Genomic DNA, 20,000 nt, shown 5'->3' with positions numbered 1-20,000 from the left:
CTGATCTATCACAGACGTTGGTGATGAGTACCCAGAGGTCTGATCTATCACAGACATTGGTGATGAGTACCCAGAGGTCTGATCTATCACAGGTGTTGGTGATGAGTACCCAGAGGTCTGATCTATCACAGGTGTTGGTGATGAGTACCCAGAGGTCTGATCTATCACAGGTGTTGGTGATGAGTACCCAGAGGTCTGATCTATCACAGGTGTTGGTGATGAGTACCCAGAGGTCTGATATATCCCAGGAGTGCAGGTTCATATCTACAGCAGCACTTTCTCTGTTTCTCTCAACCAAAACAAAACATCTACTACAATTATCTTTGTTTATCATAACTGCGCAGCAATTTCATACCCATGCCTATGCGCGCACACACACACACACACACACACAAGCACACAAGCACACACACACACGCAAAAGTCGGCCGAACGGTTTGTCTGGATTTAGACTTTCTTTTTTACTCACATGTCAACCACATTACCACACCCATCACAGACATTTAAAGCATGGCTTCTATAAGAATTTCACTCACTCACTCTCTCTTGCACACACACACACACACACACACACACACACCCGTATGAGCTCCCAGCAGCTGTGAGCTGTTCCTTCTAGACCTGAAGCAGTTACGTCTTTTCAGAGGTGACGTGGTGAGCTGCGTGAGCACCATAACCACGGTTACCGCCGCCAGGGTAGCAGGGCATGCTCAGCTGACGGGTGGGTGAGACGGCCAATCGTCTGTGAGGGGCGGGGTGGCTAGTGTCTTCTTCTGCACCCCGCTGGGTGGGCGGGGCGTAGTGTTAGTGAGCGGACCCAGGAGAAGCAGGCCCAGAAAAAAACAGATCTACAGATAAAGTGAATGGATTTGAACCTAAGATGAAATATCACCCTCCCTGAACGTGTTCATGACGTTTACCTCAGCACTCCGAATTACCGTTCACCTCTCATCTATTTTACTCCCTGTGTGTGTGTGTGTGTGTGTGTGTGTGTGTGTGTGTGTGTGTGTGTGTGTGTGTGTGTATACATGTTTTACAATGTTGATCACATTTATCTGTTTGTGTAAAAATACAATGAGCACAAACAGGCTGATTGCCAGTTTTACTGTGAGTCCAGGAATATCCTCAGTTGGACATTGAAGAAGTGTGCGCACACACACAATAACCATATTCTTTGTAGTTACTGAGAAACAGGACAGCTTTATAGGGCAGGAGTGTTGTGTGTTGCGTCTTACAGATATCTTTAAAAGTGCAGTGCACATCATTTGACCCACAACATGGCAACACATATAAACTACCATTAAGAACACACACACACACACACACACACACACACAAACCGATGCTTCACTCCTTAAAAAAGACCAAAGCAAAGATGCAATGCTTGGGTGTGTGTGCATCTGTGTGTGTAACGAGATCATTCTGAAACTCCTTTATGTGCTCAGCTTTTCCATTCTCCAAGGTTTCATATAACACACACACACACACACACACACACACACACACACACACACACACACAGTGTCCATTTCTCCAGAACAATAGCAGTAGCCCAGCTCACACTGATACACCAAGTTAATGACACAGTCACCAAACCACTTCCCAATAGAGCGGCCCCAGGCTGAGCAACCTCTGACCCTTACCCACAATGCTCAGCATGAGGTTAAACAGGTAGAGCACAGATCAGGGATAAAGGTATTGACACTTCATCCATTTGCACTGTGGAATAAAAGCTTGCAGCCATGGGCTATCCCCAGGGCAGGCCCCAGGGGCAGATTCCAGGGGCAGGTCCCAGGGGCAGGTCTCAGGGGTAGCCTCCAAGTTACTAAAGCAGAATCCCAAAATTAAAGTTCCAAAGGCTTAAAGGACTGCTTATATAACACTTGGGTACTGAGCCTGGAGCTGTCTGTCGGCCCTCTGTGTGTGTGTGTGTGTGTGTGTGTGTGTGTGTGTGTGTGTGTACACGCACATTCCAGAACAGAGCTCGAGAGAAGCCTAGTTGTGCCCTGGCCAACCAGCCAGTTTGTTCACCAGTCAAATTAGGACTAACAAATTGGCAGTTACATCAACTGTAACTGAGTGTGCTGAGACTACATTAACCAGCAAGCTTGACAAAGTCAGCCTTTAGTCAGATAGTGATACATCTAAGAGAATTGACTATATACATCACAGTCTGTAACTCCTAAAATGTAACTTATTTGGATGATTTGTGTCAGAGGAAAAACTTATTAGCGTTTAAACAAACAGCATCTCATTAAGAGAAACTGATTTGAAACTCCTTTCCTGAGTGAGATGATAACATGACTGACGCTGATTAAATGATGTGAAAAGCCCTCATTTAGTGTTGACTGGGTTATTCATACAATTACAGGAACGATGGAAGGAAGTCGATTTGGAAGTACATTTATGTCACTTCCTGATTACTTAATGCTGAAGATTTAATGCTTAACCAGAAAAAATGGAAAGAGTGAAAGCATAAGAAAGCAAGCATGTGGTGTGTGTGTGTGTGTGTGTGTGTGTGTGTGTGTCAAGGGGTTGTAAGATATAGAAAAAATAAAGCATGAAAAATAGAAATTCTCCAAAGGCATGAATTATCAGAAATCCACGCACACAGACCCCTCATTCACACGCACACACACCTACCTCATCCATACACACACACACACACACACACACACACACACACACACACCATATCCTATCCCAGTTCAGCTGTGAAAATACCTCAACTCTCACACACACTCCACCATGTACTGCTTCTTAATGCATCATACACACTTGTAACACACACACACACACACACACAAAACAAACACTCGTACATTCACAAACACACACCATGCTCTTTTACTAAAGGTACGTATCGCTCTCTCTCTCTCCCTCTCTCTCTCTCTCTCTCTCTCTCACACACACACAAACACACACACACACACACACACACACAGCCCACCTCTAGCAAGCTGTAAATACAGGCATTTGATCTCTTTCTCCAGAACACACCCTGCATGACTCTCCCACACACTGGACACAGTGGCAAGAAACAAAACACTCAAAACTGAACGCAAAAATAATGAGAAATAACTCTCAATCATAAACACCTCTCATTTAGAAATACATCTCAAACACCTCTCAATCATAAACACCTCTCAATCAGAAATACTTCTCAATTAGAAATACATATCAAACACCTCTCAATCATAAACACCTCTATCATAAACCCCTCTCAATTAGAAATACATCTCAAACACATCTCAATCATAACACCTCTCAATCATAAACACCTCTCAATCAGAAATACCTCTCAATCATAAACACCTCTCAATTAGAAATACATCTCAAACACTTCTCAATCATAAACACCTCTCATTGAGAAATACATCTCAAACACCTCTCAATTAGAAATACATCTCAAACACCTCTCAATCATAAACACCTCTCAATTACAAATACCTCTCAATCATAAATACCCCTCAATTAGAAATACATCTCAATCATAAATAACTCTCAATCATAAACACCCCCCAATCATAAATACCCCTCATTCATAAACATGTGGGCTAAACGTCACATATTCTGACCCAAACGCTGAATCTCGGCACACAAACACAGCACTGACACTTTTTTACTTTTGATCGTTACCAGGCAACCAGAAACCTTGCAGAAAAATAAAGGTATTGTGGTGTGGAGAAAAGCGTAGTAAATCCAGACCTGTGGGGCTGCTCCAGCCTGTGGAATGTTACAGCATTCCTGACAACCGAGGTGTGTGTGTGTGTGTGTGTGTGTGTGTGTGTGTGTGTGTGTGTGTGTGTGTGTGTGTGTGTGTGTGTGTGTGTGTGTGTGTGTGTGTGTGTGTGTGTGTGTGTGTGTGTGTGTGTGTGTGTGTGTGTGTGTGTGTGTGTGTGTGTGTGTGTGTGAAACCGCAGGCCTCATCTCCAACAGGTATCAGGATTCACTGTTCATATTTTGCTGGGCTCAGTGTGCAGAATGCCCCGGGATAGGGATCAAACAGACGTATTAGGCCTGAAAAGGAAGAGGTCTGTGCCACTCGTTTCCCCACATCCCTCCTTCAGTTACATCCCTTTTTCCATCTCTCACTCTCTCGATGTCATGAGCACACCCAGGACACACCGCACACCGCCGGGACCGAAGTGTTTATGGTGACATGCAGGAACACCCACCTGATCGCCACCGGATGATGTCACTGAACTCGTTGCTGGCTCCGCCCTCGGGTGAACCCTCCATGGGTGAGCGTGCGGTCGCCATCTTCAGGAGCAGCGGGCGAAGCGCTCGCTTGCCCCGCCCCCCAGCTCCGCCGGCAAGTCCTGGAAACCAAGCGGTACTGAGCTGAGCCGTGACGGTCGGGCCTCGCCAACCCCCCCCCCAGACCGTCACACGCCAGCTCATTACGGCGCCCTGCGCAGAGCGCCGTCCCTTAACACCGAGTCACCTACAGCACGGCTCGGATCAAGAGACGTGCAGTTGAACACACTCGAGTACATTAGTGTTGTTGGTGAGGGTTTGAGCAGAGTCGCCTGGTTTTCACACCCTAGTGGGAAATTACGAATCAAATATTGTTTACCGGGGATGCCAGAATGTATATTCTTAACAAGCCTCTTCAAACGACATCACAGCTTTGTCATTCTGGTTTGCAGAGTTCATGTATGTCATCTGCACTGGTCCCAGCTCTTTAAGACCTTCACTGACTGTAGTTAACGGTTATAAAGGAAAAGCTCGTTGGTTTTGGAGTCTTTCAAATGAAGGTTCCCTCCAAACGCTGCTCCAGCAGATAATCTCCAGAGTAACAGAGTATAGCAGTGCTTCTGCCCAAATACACTTCATTCATTACTCTACTAAAGACAAGCGTCATACACTGCAGATAAAATCTGTTCTGAATGCCAATCTGGGTATAATGGTTATTACATGCAAATAAAGAAAACCACCCACAATTCTGTAAACAAAGCAACAGATGCATTTGTTTTTAAATCTCCAACTGCTTTCACTTAAAGCCCAAATGACAAATGTAAACATGTTATTACCATCTTCAAACTATCACAGGCCAGTACGAAAACAGCAACGTCACAGGACTGGTTCCATAATCCAACGTAGACCTACTAAGATGTGGTGAAAAACCCGAGCACAGCTGCATCTCTGAGGTTTAAGAAACACCAGGTTGCGAACAGAACATTCCTGTTTCTCCTGTGTGTTTAACTATCACAGAGCTGTCCTGAAGGGTCTTCTCCTGTGTGTTTAACTATCACAGAGCTGTCCTGAAGGGTCTTCCCTGTGTCTTTAACTATCACAGAGCTGTCCTGAAGGGTCTTCTCCTGTGTCTTTAATTAACTATCACAGAGCTGTCCTGAAGGGTCTTCTCCTGTGTCTTTAACTATCACAGAGCTGTCCTGAAGGGTCTTCCCTGTGTCTTTAACTATCACAGAGCTGTCCTGAAGGGTCTTCTCCTGTGTCTTTAATTAACCATCACAGAGCTGTCCTGAAGGGTCTTCTCCTGTGTGTTTAACTATCACAGAGCTGTCCTGAAGGGTCTTCTCCTGTGTCTTTAATTAACTATCACAGAGCTGTCCTGAAGAGTCTTCCCTGTGTCTTTAACTTTCACAGAGCTGTCCTGAAGGGTCTTCCCTGTGTGTTTGTTGATGGTGTGTGCGGGCAGGGCCTGTCTAAACGACCTAAGAACGCAGGAACCAGCTGTGAAAATGACCAGATGGAAACCGCAAAGCCACGCAAAACCTCAAAAGCTTCCCACAACCAAAGTTAAGTCTGTGGTACACGTACCCACATGTAAACACACATAACAATACAGAGAGCACTAGTATTGAGCTCTTCTGGTTTCAAAGTATGAAGGAATAGTCCACAAGGTCCATTAAGGCCAGAATGCTGGCCAACTTGTCTAAGGTCTCAACTGACTCAAATGGCTTCATTTCACCACCACGAGCAGAAACACCCATAAGGATCCCAAAATGACCTTCTTGTCTTTTAAATCCACACTACGTAGCCCATGCCTTTAAATGAGAGGTTTGTATTAAAACCAATTATCCTTCCTTTTCAGTTGTCAAACTCGTCAGACGCTGCGAGCCAGTCCAGCAATCCTTGTGGTCATTCATAAATAATCAGAGGCCATGCTGAGATGGACTACGAGTTTTGGCTATTGTGTAACCTGAAACCACTTTAGGTGGAGAGGAGAGCGCCGATCAGTTTCCATGGAAGGATTTGGTTCAACGGGCGTTAAAATGTAAACACATTGGCATGCAGCTTTAAAACATGACGTAAACCTCCAACTTTAGACTTCTGCGATGAAAACTCAGCCCGCCCATGTATTTCACTCCCCAACACTCATTAGAGGCTGAGGTGTTGATGTTCATTTAGAAAACACAAAAGCTGCTTTAGGTACATGAATGGTGGCGCACATTCTTGAAAGGCAGCTGAAATGACAGTGCAGGAGAGATCAGCCCGAATATTTCAGTCAAAAGGGGGATGGTCTCTGAGCCTCAGCCCTTCCCCGGGCGTCGCTTTCCTCCACGGCACTTTTACTGTCGTTCCCCACTAGGTGTGTTGTGGACACAGCCAACACTTTAATGCAAAACACCAATATGTGACCAAATGGGGTTAAAACCATTTAATGCAATGTAACAATTATCCCCCCGCACACTGGATCTATGCAGCTACGGTTACTGACCGACACACGGGATTGAGCAAATCAAGGATGCATGTCTTGCAAAGTAAAGTAAAAAAGTAACAAACATGCAGAGTTGGTCTGCAGCGAAGCACGCGCTCTTACCTCTGCGCGCACGAGCCTCAGGAAAGTTCAGGAATGACCATTGAAATGATAATACTGTCAATTTGAGATTCTGGGTACAGTGGAGATCACTTTCGTAGTCTTACGTACAGTAAACCTCTCGTAGTCTATTCCTGAGTTTGGCAGTTCTTTTCTGAATGTAGGAGAGAAAAAGGGTAATAAAATTAGGTCCCAAATGTGGTAACGTTGGCTTATTTGTTTAAAAGCAGGCTGACACCGGACTATTTAACGTCCGCGACGTAATCCACGGAAATTGCGGCGTTGTTGTGTCGTCTCGTCGCGCGTTATTAACGAACAGAACCCCGCTGTAAAGTTTGCGAACCGAACTTTGTTCCCACAGAAGCTCCTTCCCTGCGCCGCCAACAACTTCGCTCGCGAGGATGGAAACATGGCGCGAGCGTCGTCACGTGACCGCGCAACCTGAAGCTCCAGAGATGTTTGAATGAAGAGGCGTCCTCGTGCGGATCTGTGCCGCACCCTCGCATCTGCCCCGGGGAGGGCAGAACCCAGGGCCCAGGTCCACGTGTGGGGGCAGTTTCCGTCCACTGCTGCTGACTGTGGCAATTAGACGTTGATCGTGTATTCATCTGGAATTAAATCTAGGCATGTAGGTGTAGTTTGAGCATTGACACTCTTGTCATGTATGTCCAGTGAATGTGTTGCTCTCATTTGTCTTTTCATCGTTTACAGTTTAATTTCTTTATTAAATAAATTAAATACAGTGATTCCATTACAATTCAAATTCTCATTATTTAGATAGAGTATGCCTAATTAATATTTCATAGCTGTACACCTGTACTGTGTGTATGTATATCCATCGCTGTTACATACTACTATTTTCCTTCGGGATCAATAAAGTGTCTATTCATTCGTTCATTCATCCATTCACCAAGGATTAAGGAGACTTTATTGTCATTCACATCACATGCTACATGAGGTGGAACGAAATTGAGAATCCAAGGTCCCAATTTTTACCCCAAAATAGCAGCAATTGTTAATAGAATAAATATGAACAATTGCTGCTACTTTTGGGGTAAAAACTGGGACCTTGGGTTCTCAATTTCGTGTTCTTGTGTACCACGTGTGATGTGAATGACAATAAAGTCTCCTTGATTCATGTGTTGTTAAATATGCATGCAGTTTTCATTATACAAATAATGTGTGATTAAGAAGCAAAGTATGGAATTTTAAGGCACTAATTTCAAGAGCTGGAAAGGTGTGAACGTTCACAGTTCCTTCCAAGCTGCGATCATAGGAAAAATTAAAGGCTTCAAATCGAATCATACATTGTTCCTAGATGACGTCGTCGCCCCTTAACACCACCATGCCGGTCTCGTACATTAATCAACACGATTCACGTGAGGTTTTTTGTTTTATTCCATACACCATACGTCTTACGACTCAGTTATTATAATACCACATGCATGCTCAAACGCATACAACGCACTTAGGTTTACAAACTATTTGCAAAGTTGACAAGCAATACGGAGGTGCACGTCGCCACCTAGTGGTTGAAGCTGGCGTGGGCGTGGAAATCACTCATCCAGCAGGGCTGTGTTCTTCACACTTCCACACAAATCACGTGACAAATTGCAAATAAACTGATTTTTTCAGTGGTCTTTCCTCAATTGTTTAACTCAAACACTTTAACACATCGCATTAGCACGTGTTAGCAAGTGAATGTATTCTATGAAACGGTCTCAACCATTGACGTTTCCTAAATAAGTACCTAAGCTATCAGAGACAGCTGAAGCAGAGAAAATCTGATGGTCCGATATAAACGCATGACACATTTTATTTATTTATTTGTCAATGACAATCCATTGCTTTTTATCTGGATATGAAATGCAAAACAGACTTCGTATGGAGCTAAAATAGTTTAAAACTAATCCCAACAGGGAATCAACAGGGGGCAGTGCAGGAACGTTACCAACAACACTTATTTTTTTAAAGTATAAAATATTCTTAGATACTTTTTTTTGTATTTCATTATTTTCAGTTTAACATTCAATTAGTAAACCACGCATTCTCATTTTGTCCCTGTCGCGGTGTTCTTATGCCAAACCTCCAAAAAAATCGAGAAATAAACAGTTTGTTTTTATATTTGATTTAAAACACGTTTAAATTAATGTTTGCCCTCATTTATCGCTTCCCCTCACAAGCAGACGAGCCCAGTATGGTTTCACCATGTCAAATGGGAAAAGTGTGTTTCTACCAGGAGTGGGGTTCGAACCCACGCGGACACATGTCCATTGGATCTTAAGTCCAACGCCTTAACCACTCGGCCATCCTGGTAAAGGTGTTCTACCCTGTCGGCGGAACCCACCTATATGTTTTAAAAATTATACTACTTGGTATTATTTAAATATTCTTGGTTAGCTGGTTAGTTACTAACTTGTCTTCCGTTTGATAACGTTACCTAGCTGACTTCACCTAACTTACCACAAATATCTGGCTTGGCTAGCTAGGACAGATAAGTAACCATTAGCTTCTGTTTATAAGGAGCTGGCTAACGCTAGCTAGCTGGCTACCACGTTGGTAAAAGTAACTAACGTTATATTTTGCGAAAAACTAGCTAGCTGGAGAAAATTACTTCCGAGACACGATACGTGTCGTATGATTAGGCTAGCTGGCTAAATAATACGACACGTGTGGTGTCTTGAGGTAATTTCAGTTACCGTTTTGAGACAGCCAACTAAAACTTTTTAAATTCTTCTGTAGCTTCACGTTAATACCGCGCATGAATGCGTCTGCTAGATCCACGTATCTCCGGTATCTTCTCCTCAACTCCCTGTGTGTGCTCCGTGCAGCTCCTCCCGTCAACATGAACATGAAGGTTTCGATTCACCTAGAAGAAAAGTTTGTTATCTTGCATGTATAGGTTACGCCCCTGGATGACTACAAGAAGATAACAGTATTCTTCCTAGTGTGTAATGGCAACAACCAAGTGTGACTCTCATCTCAAAAACTACAGAACAGAGTTCTAGATAACTAGTGTCCAAAACGACATTAGGAAGCTCTACTTGGCTTTACTAACCTGCTCAATTTACTTGGGTAAATAAGTACAATGCAAACATATACGCGACTCTATTGCGACTCGGTTGCTTACAACGACAAATGCATTTGATCACGATCTATGCTAGGCCAATGTTTAAATATATGCAAAATACGATAAGGGTATCGCAACTGGCCCACTTTTACAGGTACTCGGTCCTGCACCATCTGTGGGCCAGTGGCATCGCTCTTCCTCAGAACGTCGGCTGTGCCACCACACCTCCCGCTGCATCCAACTCCAGCGTGATGCGTCCACTGCCTGCTGGATGGTGTTGGTGTTGTTGGTGGTGTTGATGGTATTGCCTACCAGCCGCTTCCTGGCCAGCCCTTCGATCCCCAACAGTCCAAGGGTTCTCCAGAGTGACTGCCCTGCAAAGCCTCTGCATCCCACCTCCACCGGGAGGTTCCAGGTCTTCCATCCATATTCCTGGCTCTCGAGGATGAGGGCTTGATATTTCCTCAGCTTACGCTCGTGTGCCTCCTCCATCTTCTCCTCCCAGGAAACAGTCAGCTCGATAAGCACCACCCAGAGCCGGAGTGGCTAATCAGGAGATTCGGGAGGATTCCCAATGTGCCGGCTCATGTCAATCTCTAGTTTGGGCCGGTTGGGAGGGAAAAATAATCTTGGGCCAGATTTGGGCATGCAACTCCCGGGCTGAGAAAGGGGCCCACTCGGGCCCTGGCACCACCTGTTTGGTACCTTTAGACAACAGGACAATGTCTGGTCTCAGGCAAGTGTGGGCTATCTTCTCTGGAAAATTTGAGCTGCTTCTTCAGGTCTGCCCGCATCTCCCAGTCATTTGCCGTGGCCAGGACCACCTTGCTCCTCCCTCTTGCTGCTCCACTTTCTCCTGCCCTGATGAAATTTATAAAACGAGGCCTTTTTGTTAGCTGTCTGGCCCTTTTCCTAGCTTGCTCGATCCCGTCTGCCAACTGCGCAAGGATCTGGTCGTGTCGTCACCGGAACTTGCCATTGGCTAGGCTTGATTGGCATGAGGAGAGGACATTCTCAAGGTTAGCTGTCCTTCCACAGAGCATGCAGCTGGGACTCTTGACCATTCTCCAAGTATGGAGGTTTGAGGGGGTAGGTAGGACATCGTATACAGAACACAACAGGAACTTGATCCGGTGGCCTTCCATGTTCCAGATGTCCTGCCAGGTCAGAGAGTCCTTGTTTGTTCATGGCTACAGCCTTGACATGCCGGCATTCCTCCTCTCCCTTTCGGACCTCTTCCTGTACTAAGCCTCGCCTCTCCTTCGGGTCTGCTTTGTTCCAGCTTGCTTTGGTGCAGCAAACCAACCGAGCCTTCCCTGGACTACTGAACCAACAATGTCTGCATGACGCAGTCTGTCCCCTGCCCCCTTTAGTGCTCTGCTGGCTGACCACTTCCGGCCTGTCCTGATGACGATGTCTGCCTGGCGTACTTTCTCGTCTCCGTTGTCCCGCAGCGTCATGGACGTAATTTTGATTTCAAAAGTGGGGGGGACATGGATTCGTCGCTATTTAAATATTTGGTTTTAACCGTAAAAACTGGGGGGGGACCAAAGCCGGCTTTTGAAAAAGTGGGGGGGACATGTCCCCCCCCGTCCCCCCCCCCAAAATTACGTCAGTGCGCAGCGTCATGGCCTGGCGTGTTTTTGTCCCCTTAAATTCTTCCACCACTGATGTTAAATAAATAAATAAATAAGAACAAGGAGTAAAATGTCTAGCACTTACACTTAAAGTAGCATTATGGGTTTAAACTAGGCAACACCGAGGACTGAATGCTATAAGAGTCACAGAACATTGCTTAATAAGTGTTTATATTCATTTGGGAAATAAAGTAGCTTACCTTGCTTGGCTAGTGGAAAAATGGTCACTTTTATAACCTCTGCTCTCTCTAACCAGACGTTTCCTAAATGCTTGACTATGAAGACGTGGTGTGCACAAGTGTTTGCAGGATGGAAGGCCCATAAACATTTACAATTATTTATTATATTATTCATTATTCAGAAGACAAACAGGAACAAGTTGGAGTCTTATTGAATATTTATTATTTTAAGGACCGGATATGCATACAGTAGTTGAATGACTTGGGTCTGTCCTTATTCATCAAGTTGTTAATCTGTAGCATGCAACGCACCCTGGGTTTTGTGTGGTCTAGACTTGATCTTAACTGGTTCTGTTCTGTATGGCACGTATGCAAAATATAGCATGTACTATATTTGCATGTATAAGTACATATGCATGGTTGATGGCATCAGGTACACCCTGCAAGAAGAGGAATGAATTACATAAATGATTTTTTAAAGAATATACACATATCACTGTGCTGAATTTCCTGGCTTGCTTCAATTCATCACTGTTAGAGCTGCACATTTCCAGAACCAGGAAGTGTGCAGTTACAATCTCCATTCATCCATTACATCGAGCACCTTCCCTCAGGCTGGTTAGGTTCAGAACATCCAGACTACAGTGAAGTTCCTACCCCCCCATGACGTCACTCTCCTGAACAGTTCATTTCTAATGCTATAACCATCTTCTCAAGTTCTTCTACTGCAATTCGTAATCATATTATGTCATTCTTAATTGTAATGATATCGTGTATCATGCAGAATTCTCCACCCTCTGGAAATAATGTAGATTCTGATTGTGCCAACAGGATCCTGCACGTCCTTCCTCTCTCTCCATCTCCTGACCATACGCATGTCCCTGTTAAAACCTCCATCTCGTGACCACACGCATGTTCCTGTTAAACATGGCTGTCACACACAGATTGTCTCCAAACAGCCAGTGAGTGAGCAGTACTAAAGGCTCCAACATTCAGTGTTGATCTGAACCAGTGAGTGTGGAATTAGAATTAAAATCAGGAGTGTTGGGTTAAATAAATATGCATTTAATTGAACATAATTGAAAGACAAGCAGTGAAATGACAAAATAGAAAGTTTAGTGTTAAATTAAGTTTAGTGTTAAATTGTATGTAAGCATTATACATTATACATTACTATGCTATTCTTATAAATAGAAAATGTGTTATTTCTATTTTGCTTTCACACTACAGCTAGTTCACAACAGCAGATTGTTCAGTTAGGTTGATCGTATTACTTACATAATAAACAAAGTGTAAAACCTTTACTGTAAAATATTTCGGTGGAACAATTCAACAGGACTTATGCTGTTCATGCATGACGGAGTTACTCGTAGTTGTTCCCATAATAAACAGATAGGGAGAAAGGAAGGAAAACCTTGGGCCTACATTGATAATGGTACATTGATAATGGTACATTGATAATGGTACATTGATAATGGTACATTGATAATGGACAGTAACTTTGAGGCATTTTCTCCCAGCCCCAAATCTTCAGCATCGGCTCATCTTGTATTTCTCCCTACTTCTCTCCTCCATTCTCCTCCTCTCCTTCTCTTTCTCTCTGTAGTACTCCTCTTTGAGGTCCTCCCTCTGTCTCCGCCTCCAGCCTTTAGCAGTAACATGATAAAGGTCCACGTTGTTGCCTGAGTAAGCGTCTCTGTGCGTGGCCCTGTACACAGCCTCTCTGGCAATGGAGACAGCCTCGTCCACGCCCAGCCCCCACTGGATTCTTTCATCCAGCACCGAGTAAGCATACGGAGAGCCAGAACCCACCGAGAAGAGCTCCCCCTGCAGGCGGAGGCCATCACTACACACGTAATAAAGTCTGGGGCCAGTGTGTTTTGAAGCTGTGATCTGCTCATCCCCAGTCCGTGTCCTCCCACGCAGCGAACCCTCGTCTCCATCCCATCCGCACAAAGTAGCAGCCACGCACAACTCGGTGCCCTTAAACGGGTGCAGCATGTGGGACAGCAGCTTAGCAGCGCCCCCTGTTGACAGCCTCCTGCGGTGCCGGAGCTGGTAGAGACGCAGCTCCCTCGACAGGATGCGTTTCCAGAGGGCACAGTCCGCGGAGGTGCCTGACGTGGTACCCACCAGGTGGGAGTGGACAGGCAGGATCTTCTGGGAGGCCGGGCAGGCCACCAGGCCAGAACAGCTGGAGCGGGAATCGGCTGCGGCGATCACCCCGCCCTGGAAAACGAAGCCCAGTGTGGTGGTGCCATGACCCAGTGGGAAAGGAAGAGGGACAGAGGGATAGGCGGAGAGAGGGATGGGGGAGTAGATGAAGAGAGAGGGTAAAGAGTCGTGGAGGTGGTCATCTGGTTCAGAATTGGCCCATGGTGTGTTAGCGTCAGGGCGGATTTGACCAAACTCAATGGGACTCTCTGATAAGTATTCTGACTCTGGCACATAAAACTCCAGTGGACTTGAAGAGCAGCTCCATTGCCCCAGTGTGGTAGTGGAATCTTCTCCAAACCCTCTTCCAAACACGAGAGTGTTTCCTGAAGACATGGATGACAAACGTAGACTTTTCCACTGAGAGTAGAAGGAGACATTTTGGAAACCGCATATTTCTTGTAAAGCCATTTCTTGTAAAAACTGCATCCAAACAGCAGTCGCCCGAGTAGTAACAGACTATTAAAGATATAAATTAAATAAATAGTCTACGTTCTTAAATCCACATAGTCTTCTCGTCGTCAGTCCAGTGTCAAGAAAAGTGAATAAAAATGTTGACGCAGTACATAAATAAATGTATAAAGACTAAGTTCGGGTTGCATATTTTAAAAAGTCAATTTAACACGATTGCATTGTATCACCCTAAATAACCTACAGTAGCCTACAGGACTGTTGTTGAGAAGTCTTTGGGTTTGTGTCCCTGTCTGATTTGGGTGTGTTAAATGTTGAGGTAAATTGCCCTTATATAAATTTCACCCCTGCTGTATCATCAGTCCCACCCCATGTATGAACGCAACCACTCAGCGGTGTTTCTCACTGAAGCCAGGAGAAGGACGCTGCTCTGAGGTATCTTCTGTCAAAGATCAAGTGGTCTGGTTCTTCTGCGTCTGTGCTGCTCAAGTAGTTCAGGTTGGGGCGGGGAAGTTCAGGCGGGCTACAGGTGCCGTTTGCACGGCTGGCCGCACCTGCCTTCTTCACGCGGAAGCTCGACGGTACCAGTAACATGTTCCTCAAAACCACAGGAGCGCTCACAGCAGCGCCTCGCAGGGAGATGTTGAGCCACAATATGAAAGTTTATTCAAGCTCGAGCTTCGTCACGAGGGCAGCGGTTTACTCGGCGATACTTTGTGTGGTAAGATATCAAATACTGTATCTCACAACTGTCTCAAGTTGCGCCGTTCAAGCAAGTTCTTCTTTCATTTTCCGTAGACGAGTGTTAAATCATTTCCGCTTACACAGGATTAAAGTGAGTACTGACGCCTTGTGAAATGGAGCCGTCAGAAGCCAGCCAGCTACTGTTTTACTGAAACGAATGTTGACGCTTTAAGTTGCTTTTTATGAAACAGTAATTAATCAGTAAAAACAAATGCATTGCGTTGTAAAACCATTCTAACTACTGTGAGGTTGTATAGTCCAACAAAACGTTTATATAAAACAAAACAGTTTCTATTAAAAAGGTTTACCAGAGCAAACAGCTGCATTCTGTTCACAAACTGTCTCTTTTGTGTGCTTTCTTTCGCACACACTCCATCATTTGTTGATGTTTGTTTGTTTTAGTTTCTATCTATGAAGCCAATCAACTGTAGTGCCTCACAGAGCAAATCCCTTGATATAAACACTGCGGTTAACTCTATCTGCTCATGGAGTTCAGCTCAGATACTCGAGGTTTTGACTGTTGTTGGCCTCTGTTATTTTAAAGATTCAAGGCGAGATCTCCGCACGCACCACCAACTCCTCGTTGCCGTCGTTGGACAGGAGCCATCATGGCGACTTTGTGCAGTTCGACGTGGCCCCTGACGTGGTGGCAGTCACCTCCAGCGTCCTGGTGAACTACACGTGCAGCCGGTCCTGCAGAGTCGGGCTGGAGGCCGTACTCAACACCCCGCAGGAGGGCGGACGGGTGGCCTTCAGGAGATCGTGGACTCACCTCACACAGTTTGGAAAGAGGAGAAGGAGGCGGGTTGTGGTGACCTTCCCCCCCGCCGTGGTGTACGCCAGAGACTTCTTCGTCAGGCGACCCGTGGAGGTCCGTGACGTGATGCTGAGGGCGTGGCTCGTCCACCTGGATGCGGAAGAAAGGACCGGCGGTCGTGGCGTAGTCGGTCCATATCACCAGTCCCTGGTGAGGACGTTTAAAGTTCTACAGGCAGTCCCGCTCTCTGAGAGAACCGTCCAACCACGGACCAGATCGGTGGCATGGGGGGTAGAGTTGTTGTGGAATCTGACCAAAGACAGACTAGAGCAGTGCGCTCATGACTCAGGTGAGTATCAAACGTATTGAACCAATGTAATTTATTTGTAATAACCAATGTAATACAATTGGAATTTGGATAATTGAATTACAATCCAAGAAAAGCATGAGTCTCAATGTGAGGCGATATTTAATAAACACCAAAGCCTTACATCACATTTCCACTGTGTCATTTGGAATCCTTTACAGCGTTACTGTGATGCATTAAACACCAAACCGTCTGTTTGTCCTGCAGCTGTGGTGGATGTACTAGCGTTCCCCTTCGCCAGCTCGGGGGAGAGGTTTGGTGTGATCCGCACACTGCACCCCTTCACCAGCACGGACCTGGAGAGGGCACGTGTCCGTGGGATCCAGAGGCCCAGGTCGGACAGCCAGAACGGCTCCAAACAAACCCAAACCCGGCAGACAGCCGCCTGTGTGTCTGGCTTCCTCAGTTGTTGCCCATTCAATCTGCCACGCAGCGTGTTTCTGATACGTGATGTAGGACGTATAGCGTGTTTGTACTGAGCTGTGCAGGCGTGTTCAAACAAAGCTAATAAATGGATGTTTCTTGTGGAGTTCATGAGACTGCCACCTATTTCTGAGCACTGCTGAAAATGCAGACGCGTTCTGTGAGAATGTCGTAGTGTGGAGAGTTCACCTGTCACTGTGTCTCCTCAGAGTGACCCTGTCAGTGTGGTTGTACCTGCTCAACCAGTGTGGTCAAAAGCAGTGTGGAATCATCCGGCACGTCACCGAGCACAGGACGTATGGAACACCGCTCATAATGATAAACAAGTCAGGTGAGTGAATACGGCCGGCAGATTGGCTGCCAGGAGCCCGGGTTCTGATTGGATGCAGAGAGAGAGAGAGGGGCGTGGCAGGGAAACTTTGCCCTGCTGAAGCTGCTGTTTATAGAGGGGGCAATTGTTTTTTTCCAGGGGCAGTTTTTCTCTTCTCTCTTCTCTGTTTGTCAAGAGTGGTAGTGGGGGTGGCCAGATCTGGTCCTGCGGGGCAAGAGAACAGTGAGCAGTGGCTTTAGTTCCAGTGACTTTACTAAACACACAAGCATTCTTGAAATTGTGTCAGAAGTCCTGGAGGAGCCTTACCAGGAATTAGATTTTGTTGTGTTTGGAGGAGAAACTTAGCCAAACCTTACCCACAACATATCTGTCTGACTGTGTTTGTGTGTATGTGTGTATATGTGTATGTGTGTAAATATGTGTGTGTGTGTGTGTGTGTGTGTGTGTGTATGTGTGTGTAAATATGTGTGTGTGTATATATGTGTGTGTGTATGTGTGTGTGTGTGTGTGTGTAAACATGTGTGTGTGTATGTGTGTGTATGTGTGTATATATGTGTGTGTGTATGTGTGTGTGTGTGTGTAAACATGTGTGTGTGTATGTGTGTATATATGTGTGTGTATATATGTGTGTGTGTGTGTGTAAATATGTGTGTGTGTGTGTGTGTGTTTGTATATATGTGTGTGTATATATATGTGTGTGTAAATATGTGTGTGTGTGTGTGTGTGTAAACATGTGTGTGTGTATGTGTGTGTATGTGTGTATATATGTGTGTGTATATATATATGTGTGTGTGTGTGTGTAAATATGTGTGTGTGTGTGTGTGTGTGTGTATGTGTGTGTGTGTTGTGTGTGTGTGTGTAAATATGTGTGTGTGTGTGTGTGTGTGTGTGTGTAAATATGTGTGTGTGTGTTGTGTGTGTGTGTGTAAATATGTGTGTGTGTGTGTGTGTGTGTGTGTAAATATGTGTGTGTGTGTGTGTGTGTGTGTGTGTGTGTATGTGTGTGTGTGTGTGTGTGTGTGTGTGTAAATATGTGTGTGTGTGTAAATATGTGTGTGTGTGTGTGTGTGTGTGTGTGTGTGTGTGTGTGTGTGTGTGTGTGTGTGTGTGTGTGTGTGTGTGTGTGTGTGTGTGCAGGGAGAGTGGTGGTACAGATGAGTTTGGTCTCCAGAGAGGAACAGGCGTTCACAGCTCACACTGTTCTGCCCGTGCGTACCTGGACCCGGCTGGACCTCTTCTTCCACACCTCAATGGTACCTCACTAATAAAACAGCTTATCTGCTAGAACATCCTGGTGGTGCTGGCACCCACATACAGAGTAAACACTTTCATTTTTGACAATTATTACTGATTTATTATGAAAACCTAAAGTCAGACTGGAATAACTAGTGTGGACATTACAGTAAAAGATCAATGACCAGAGGGCAGAAGGCTGAACTGGACACTCATTCACTCTGGGTGTCACTGCTGGGACACGTTGCTCTATGGGTATAGTGAAGATCCACTGGTCATATTGGGATGTGATGGGTTTTTTTCTTCTCCAGGTGAAACTTGTAATTACATATGTGAAGCCAGCAGGGGGCACAGTGGAGAATACACACTCATATGAGTAAGGGCATTTATAACACGCTTCTGTCACTTTATAAGTAGCATTATAGCCTGTATGCTGTGTATCTGTTAGATGGTTTCCGCTGCGTTCCTTTGCCGATACGTAAAGCTCAGTGCACAGAGGCATCAGGCGGTCCAGCTCTGATTCTCACCCTGTCTCAGGTTCAGTGGTGCGGTGTTATATAACGACACGTCCGGGTACTTTGCCATCGGCGGTGACGTCTACATGCCTGGCATCCACGGATATTTTGGGCCAATCAAATATTATCGTCTAGGGTCCGAAAAGGTAGGAATGTGCATTCTTTCTCAGTGTGTTTTCATGTTTGTGCGCTTCGCTAGCGTTGGAGATGTCGGTGTGTGGTTGACAGACCTGCGTTAGTTTATGTCATTATTAATTCGCATACCACGTGTGTATTTTTCTCGAGACAGAGTTTTGATTTAGTTTGGGTAATGCCACCCGAAACCCTTCACACGCTCACCTCACACATTGTAAGGGCCTCTGGCATGTTTGCTCCAGGTGGAGAACCCTCTTTCTCCATCGAGAACCTTGAACAACCTGGACAGGATCCACAGAGAGTGTGAGGAGATGCGAGGGATCACAGCAGATTACCTACGCGCTGTTGGAGAGAGCAGCACACGCCCTGCCAATGGTGATCTCACATGCTGTTAACTGCCTAGAGCGCCCTCTAGTGCCAGCCTTGCTCACAACAAGCCCTGCTTACTTTAAACATTTATGAGCGTTTATGATCCATTTCAATTTAAATTCATGTTGACTGTACAGAAGTTTAGTGCCCTTAGCTGATGTAAGCTCAAGCGCTATCTTGTTGGTATTTACTGTTCTGGCAAAGCTGGCCAGAGTGCTGACGTTGTGGTGTTACCACTCTTCCCTTCCAGACGTGTGTGAGGCCTACTCTGAGGGGTTGAGGAGGAGTGTGTCGGGGAGGTGTGTGCAGACGTGGTCCTGGGACCAGCAGAGGAGACACAGCACTGCACTGCAGATCCTTAAAACGCACCAAGAACTGATCTCAGGTATCTGTGGTTTTAGCCTGTGCGTTACACTATAATAGCTCTATATATGAGTAACACATCTGGCTACGTGTTCTTCGTCTTGAGACGGTGAGTTGCAGCTTCCGTGGGTGCTGGTCGATTAAAATTTTTTTTTACGGACAGAAATGATCTTTTCCCTCCAGGCCAGCGGAGCAGCAGAAGAGCAGAGTTGCACCTCAGCCAGCACCTCTTCAAGGTCGCGGTGAAGAAGCTGTCCACAGCAGTAGGGGAGGGTCCGGGGGCGGAGTCAGGGGCGGAGTCGGGGGCGGAGCCCTCTCTGATGGAGCTGCTGCAGCTCAGCTCCTGCTGGGGACACCAGCAGGCCTCCCTAATGCTAGCCACCTTACACTTGTCTGGTATCGGGCTGCCCGCAGACCAGGAGCAGGTGAGGCGTCCAGATACTGGCGCTAAAACTCGAAACAATA

At 45.7% G+C, this 20,000-nt stretch overlaps 2 protein-coding genes and 1 non-coding gene across 3 annotated transcripts in view; 1 reads left to right on the top strand and 2 right to left on the bottom strand.

Annotated features, from left to right (window-relative positions):
• Positions 1–9,020: 9,020 nt before the first annotated feature.
• trnal-uaa (transfer RNA leucine (anticodon UAA)) lies at positions 9,021–9,103 on the bottom strand. Its single transcript has one exon. It is a non-coding gene; the product is annotated as a tRNA-Leu (tRNA).
• Positions 9,104–12,742: 3,639 nt separating this feature from the next.
• On the bottom strand, positions 12,743–14,316 carry psmb11b (proteasome 20S subunit beta 11b). Its single transcript, XM_076983971.1, has one exon. The coding sequence runs from the start codon at positions 14,314–14,316 to the stop codon at positions 13,204–13,206; it is 1,113 nt and encodes a 370-aa protein (XP_076840086.1). The 3' UTR covers positions 12,743–13,203.
• A 570-nt stretch (positions 14,317–14,886) lies between these two features.
• LOC143484913 (protein sel-1 homolog 3) overlaps positions 14,887–20,000 on the top strand; it is a 12,932-nt gene continuing 7,818 nt past the window's right edge. The window contains exons 1-10 of the mRNA XM_076983969.1: positions 14,887–15,019; positions 15,587–16,148; positions 16,374–16,500; positions 16,799–16,920; positions 18,058–18,173; positions 18,465–18,529; positions 18,691–18,814; positions 19,046–19,178; positions 19,423–19,557; positions 19,719–19,960. Coding sequence (XP_076840084.1) covers positions 14,891–15,019; positions 15,587–16,148; positions 16,374–16,500; positions 16,799–16,920; positions 18,058–18,173; positions 18,465–18,529; positions 18,691–18,814; positions 19,046–19,178; positions 19,423–19,557; positions 19,719–19,960 — 1,755 coding nt within the window. The 5' untranslated portion in view covers positions 14,887–14,890. The remainder of the gene's footprint in view (positions 15,020–15,586; positions 16,149–16,373; positions 16,501–16,798; positions 16,921–18,057; positions 18,174–18,464; positions 18,530–18,690; positions 18,815–19,045; positions 19,179–19,422; positions 19,558–19,718; positions 19,961–20,000) is intronic.

This window comes from Brachyhypopomus gauderio, chromosome 21 (genome assembly GCF_052324685.1).
Source record: "Brachyhypopomus gauderio isolate BG-103 chromosome 21, BGAUD_0.2, whole genome shotgun sequence".
In the NCBI taxonomy this organism is placed as follows: Eukaryota; Metazoa; Chordata; class Actinopteri; order Gymnotiformes; family Hypopomidae; genus Brachyhypopomus; species Brachyhypopomus gauderio.
Note: the sequence above shows the minus strand (reverse complement) of the source record. Positions and strands in the feature narration are given on the sequence as shown.